This window comes from Otolemur garnettii, unplaced genomic scaffold (assembly GCF_000181295.1).
Source record: "Otolemur garnettii isolate 467f Iridium unplaced genomic scaffold, OtoGar3 scaffold00095, whole genome shotgun sequence".
NCBI lineage: Eukaryota > Metazoa > Chordata > Mammalia > Primates > Galagidae > Otolemur > Otolemur garnettii.
The window spans coordinates 1,960,601-1,967,070 of record NW_003852490.1 but is presented as its reverse complement, the minus strand read 5'-3'; the positions used below and the strand labels follow the sequence as shown (position 1 = coordinate 1,967,070).

Below are 6,470 nucleotides of genomic sequence, written 5' to 3'. Positions count from 1 at the left end.
GGAGGGAGGTGGGGGAAGAAAGAGCAGAGAGAGGGAAGGAGGCAGAGGGGTAGGAGAAGGGAAGAGTGGAGAGAGGGAAGGAGGGAGGGGGATGGGGTCTCAGTGTGTGACACACTCTTTGAGGGCAAGACACAATTGTAAAAGGGACTTTACCTAACAAATACAATCAGTGTAATCTGATTTCTTGTACCCTCAATGAATCCCCAACAATAAAAATAAAACAAAAAAAATATAGTAAGGCCTGGAACATAGTAAAGTTTATACACATTTTAACTATTCATATGCCATCATCACTATTATCATTTTGCAGGTTTTATACCATTTTTGGCTCCTAGGTGCTAAATGATAAAAATCTTTCCTCGGTCATTGTGATAATCAAAAATGCCCCCATACTGGGGTAGAAGGGGAAAAGAAATGGAGGATGTCTACTAATGGTTATATAAAGTTTCTTTCTTGGGTGATGAAAAAGTTCTAAAATTGATTATGGTGATGGCTGCAAAACTTTGTAAACATATTAAAAGCCACTGGATTTTACTTTTTAGAAATTACAAAAAAATGTTTTTTTGAGACAAAGTCTCACTCTGTTGCCCTGATTAGAGAACAGTGGAATCATCAGAGCTCACTGCAACCTCAAACTCTTGAGATGAAGTGATTCTTATATCTCACACTTCCAAGTAGCTGGGTCCACACCTGGCTGATTTTTCTATTTTATTAGAGACAGGGAATCGTTCTTGCTCAGGCTGCTCTCAAACTCCTGACCTCAAGATATCCATCCCCCTGCCTCGGCTCCTAGAGTGCTCCTGTAATCCTTTATAGGAGTGAGACGCAGCGCCTGGCTAAATTATACATTTCAAATAGGTGTATTATATGTGAATTATCTCTCAATAAAGCTGTTTAAAAAAATGTCCCCATATAATTCCAAACCCCATCTTTTCCTCTCTATCCTTTCCACCTCTGCCCTGTATCAATCAATACTACTTTTCTCCAGCCCCACTGTAGACAGATATTTCTAAACACAGATAAGTCTAAATTTTAGCATGGTACACCAATCTCTGGGGCTTGGCTTCCACCTACCCGGTGAGAACTACCAAGTGGCACTGTTACTCCAATCAGACTGTCCAATCATTGTTCCCCATACTTGCCAAGTTATCTGACAACTCTATCCCATCATAGTTATCTTCTGTCTGTTTGGCAAACTTCCATTCATCATTATTTAAGTTCCCCCTCAGATGTCCCTTCTCATCTCTCCATAGGGGATGCTGGTGACATCCACCTCTGTGGCCAGACCTCGTACTCATTCCGAGCATAACGTCTAACTCTGAGTGTTGTAGTTATTGGTTTGTATGTCTGTTTTCTCCATTAGATTATGAGTGTCTCAAGGGTAAGACCTAGTCCTGAGAGCCTGTCTTCTGGATCTGGTGAATAAAATGTGCTTCATGAACATTTTACACATAAAAGAAGTAGCAAACAAAACTAAAACTTATTTCTGGCTTACTGTCTACTTACAATAACTTAAAAATTTTTTAAAAAGTAATTTACAAAATAACATACTTGTTCCATTGATGTTTCATGAAGTTCATTAAGATTCAGAGTATAAATCCCTTCTTCGGCACCAAATATCAAGTACTGATCTGAAACAGAAATAATCCGTTTTGATTGATTTAATAAATTAATTGATTTTGATAAATGTTAATAAGATACTTTAAAAAGGATTTATATAATCTAAAATTCAGTAAATATGTGTTGATATATAAAAAAAATTACTGAGATTTAGAAGCAGTATTTGTTTTTAAGAAAAGGTTAAACACTCTAGGCCAATAAATTGAGTTATATGTAAATATCAGCCTCAAAAACTTTCAAAAGTGCTGAATACTTTTTATGTGAGAGAGCTTCTGAAAAGTGGTACGCTAGACTCTCGCTCTTCAGACAGTGCTAAGGACTGGTGGAGAATTTGCAGCTCTCCTTCCTAAAACCTCTGTAGAGTATCATTAGCAACTGACATACAGACTATAAATCACCTGATACACATTCAAAGTATTTTTACAGAATATTATTTTTTCAGGGTTATTACTATAAGCATTGTGATTTAAAAATACAGTATCTGATCACTGCCTATTTAAAAATTAACTAAAATCTGGATAGCTACTAGAGCACTCAATAAGCCTAGTCCTGTCTGATGTGTTGATAAGACAAAGGTCAAGAACTTCTCCAGACTAAACAGAAGCATTGAGAACAACACTGAGTGCCAAGAGTATGCTTAAACTGCCCAGCATTTAAGATTAGCACTGCTAGATTAATGGCATCAGATTTGTGATCATATAGAACAAGGTTTAAACTAAAGCTCTCTACTGTCAACTGGCTATGAAACAATAAACCTGAGTGTTGGTTTCCCTAGCTAGGAAATGAAAGTATCCAGTGTGGATTTTTAGAAGATTTAATAAGAATGTGTATTAGTAGCTATCTGTCTAAGATACATACAGTTGTGGATATTTTTATATAGGTGCTGTGTATATATGTGTAAACATCACCTATATAAAAATATCCACAACTGTATGTGTCTTAGATAGATACTAATTTATAGACAGATAGTGAGAAGACATTGTCTTTAGTGCCTAATGACAACTATTCTGACTATGACCCCTTTTAAGGTCAGAGATCCTTTTAAGTGGTCACTAAACACTGGGCCCTCAGTAGCTTAGTAACTTCAATAATGGCTGTGTCAAAATATATATATTAAACTGCTATACAGTAGCAGAAGGAACATTTCTGGAGGAAGTTGGAGTGGTAAAGAGTATGTGGCTTAGCTATATTGATACAGTGACTATAAGGTGGAATTTTAATGTTATGTGTCACCTGAAACATTGATAATAGCACAGAGAAACATATTTACATTAAAATTTAAGCAAAATTATAATAAAACCTTTTTTCAACAGGCACATTGTATCCCATACATGAATTACTACACACAGCTATGATTTAATTTAAAAAAATCATTTTTCAGAAATATTCAGAAAATGAATAAAAATAATATCAAATGCTTTCACGGTCCCAGTTGAAAATCTAAATTAGGAAAATAACAATATACAGTACTACCTCTTGTATCTGGGTTTATCCACGATGTTGCACAGTGTATTTTCAAAGGACACCCATTAAAAACCTTTGAAAAACATGCACCCATCTATAAAAATAAAGAATAACCAAAATGAAACAGTGACAAATAACAGTCTTTAATACAATATATATGATGCAATTATTTTCTATGTTAATGTGGCAGACTATAGAGTACACTGAAATTATGATAACCTTCATATTTATAGAAAAAAATATATCAAATCATAATCATTTGCTTAACAGTGCTACCATAACGATTTTTACTTGAGAAAATTCACTCATTTAATTTTTCTAACTTTTCAGTTAAACAGAGCAGTAACAGCAACCAATTCTGCACAGTAATTTGCTAATACAAGTATCACTCACACATCCTATATTGAGAGCAATACAATATTCCCTAATAAATGGGAAATGATAACCTCTATAAAGGTAAAAATTTTTCTTGTTTCATGAGCCTAAAAATGGTATTAATTATTAAATTTCACATTATAAAGCAAAATACTATATAATTGATTTCGAATATTTTTCTTTTGGAGACAGAGTTTTATTTTGCTGCCTGGCTAGAGTGCAGTGGTGTCATCACAGCTCACAGCAACCTCAAACTGCTGGGCTCAAGTGACCCTCCTGCCTCAGCCTTCCAAACAGCTGGGCCTACAGGCATGTGCCACCATGCTAGGCTAAATTTTCTAGAGATGGGTCTCGCTCTTGGCTCAGGCTAGGATTTATATGTGCTTCCACCTTCAAAATACCAACTTTTTCTTTTAACTAAGTAGTCTGATTATTTACCCTGGAAAGATTCACTGAAGAACTTTCCTCTTTGATGTTAATTTATCAAGCCTGTTTACAAATCTTTGGGATAATAAATACTTCATAATGAAATATAATATCACTCATTTGAACTTTACATGTATCTTCAAAGATCAAAATGTTAATTTTGAAATTATTGTTCTGGTTAAATACTCAAAAGTACGTTTATTCATGTAATCACTTCTACTACTTGAAGGAAAATGAGACAAAAAAATATCAGGTTAGAGGAGATTTCTGTATTTGCCAAGTGGTCCTAAATTAGAAGAACACCACGGTGCATCATTTTATGTCAGGGCTATCTTCCTCAGAGACATGGAGGTAACAGGTCAAGAGAACACATGGACTAGCTGACTGTAATGGATAAAAATATTAACATAAAACAAAGACAAAAACCATAGAAGTTTCCCTTTCAATAATATAAGTCTACCAACCAACTTTTTTTAAAGACTTCAGTACCCGAAAAGAATAACTTAGCTTGACAATATCATCAGGTGTTAAAGGACCAATAAAAACATGTTTTTCTGACATAGGGCAGAAACGGTATCACTTAATTAATCCTAATTACCTTTTAAGATAGCTACCAAAATTTGAATTTAAGGTACTGCTACCCCCTAGAAATCCAAATGACAAAATGGGGAACAATCAAGCCAGATCCCAGCCTTCAGCTAACCTGCACACGGGATCCTACCTGGCATTTCATGGTCAGCAGCTTTTCCCCATCAAATTGCATTCCTGAGCTAAGAGTTCTGTCTTACAGCCAAACAGGAAGTTTTGTCCTATGGTATATACTTATGCTACAAGTATATATATGTTATACAATACAAGGTATACTTACTTTATAAGTTAGTATCCAAATAATAATTAAGTATAATATAAATACAAGTTTTAAAGATGTATGTACTTTACAATATACAGTATATGCCAAATTAAAAAGTAGAGTTAAAATAGAAAGGCTAAAAGGTAAGGTTGAAAGTCAAACACTAGAAAAACTAAACATAGCTTTTAAAGTAGTGTTATACAAGGTTTCCTTTTTTTAAAAATTTCAAAATATTAAGGGAGTACAAATGTTTTGTTCATGGATACCGTGTATAATGGTTAAGTCAGGGCTACTAGCGTGCCTGTCACCAGAATAGTGTTCATTGTACCCATTAAGTAAAGTTTTATCCCTCTCCCCTTCTTGGTTTCCAATGTCCTTCACGTCTCTTTGAGTCCATGCACACCCATCACTTAGCCCCCAATTATTAGTGAGCACATGTGTTCATTTTTCCATTCCTGAGATACTTCACTTAGGGCAGTGGCTCTCAACCTTCCTAATGCCGCGGCCCTTTAATATAGTTCCTACGGGTCACGACCCACAGGTTGGGAACCGCTGACTTAGGATGATGGTCTCCGATTCCATCCAAGTTGCTGCAAAAGATGTTATTTCACTGCTTCTTATAGCTTGGTAGTATGCCACGGTATACAACATATACTACAGCTCTATCCTTTCATGTACTGATGGGCACTTAGGTTGATTCCACATCTTTGCAACTGTGAATTGTGCTGTGATAAACATTTGTGTGCAAGTGCCTTTTCCATAAAATGACTTTCCTTTGGGTAGATACCCACTAGTGAGATTTCTAGATGGAACGGGATGTCTACATTTATTTCTTTGAGGAGTCTCCACAGAGATTTTCCAGAGAGGTTGTACTAACTTGCAGTCCCACCAACAGAGTGTAAGCATTCCTTCATCTCTGCGTCCATGCCAGCATCTATGTTTTTTACTTTTAATAATGGCCACTCTGACAGGGGTAGGTAGTGTCTGACTGTGGTTTTAATTTGCAATGCCCTCTTTATTAGTGATGCTGAGAATTTTTTCATATGTTTGTTGGCCATTTGTCTATCTTTTTCTGAAAAACCTCTATTTATGTCTTTTGCCCACTTTCTAATTTTTTTTGTTTTACTGATTTGAGTACTTTGTAGATTCTGTGCATTAGCCCTTTATCAGGTATATAGTTTGTGAATATTTTCTCCCATTCTGTAGGTTGTCTATCTACTACTCTGTTGATTATTTCTTTTGCTGTGCAGAAGATTTATAACTTAATTAATTTTGTTATTACTGTATTTACCTTTGAGGTTTTAGTTATAAATTTTTTGTCTTGCTCAATGTCTAGTAGAGTTTTTCCAAGGTTTTTTCCTAGAATTTTTACAGACACGCTTAATTTAAGGCTTTTGTGCATTAATTTTTATGTTTGGCAAGAGAGAGGGGCCCTGTTTCATTCTTTTGAAGCAGCTATCCAGTTTCCCCAGCACCGTTTATTGAAAAGGTTTCCTTTCCTTAGCATATGTTGTCTGCTTTGCTGAGAATTGGTTGCAGGATGGTTTTATTTCTGGATTCTCAACTCTGTTCACCCATCTATGTGTCTACCTTTATACCAGCACCATGCTATTTTGGTTACTATTGCCTTGAAGTATAATTTGAAGTCAGGTAATGTGATGCCTCCAGATTTGTTGTTGTTGTTCTTTTTTTTTTAGAGACAGACTCTCATTTTATCACCGTTGGTAGAGTGCCA

The 6,470-nt window shown here is 35.4% G+C and overlaps 1 protein-coding gene across 1 annotated transcript in view; it reads right to left on the bottom strand.

Moving 5' to 3' along the window:
- MAP4K3 (mitogen-activated protein kinase kinase kinase kinase 3) overlaps positions 1-6,470 on the bottom strand; it is a 206,572-nt gene that overhangs the window by 26,085 nt on the left and 174,017 nt on the right. Inside the window, exons 20-21 of the mRNA XM_003795701.3 lie at positions 3,094-3,178; positions 1,552-1,631 (exon numbers count right to left, since the gene is read on the bottom strand). Coding sequence (XP_003795749.1) covers positions 1,552-1,631; positions 3,094-3,178 — 165 coding nt within the window. The remainder of the gene's footprint in view (positions 1-1,551; positions 1,632-3,093; positions 3,179-6,470) is intronic.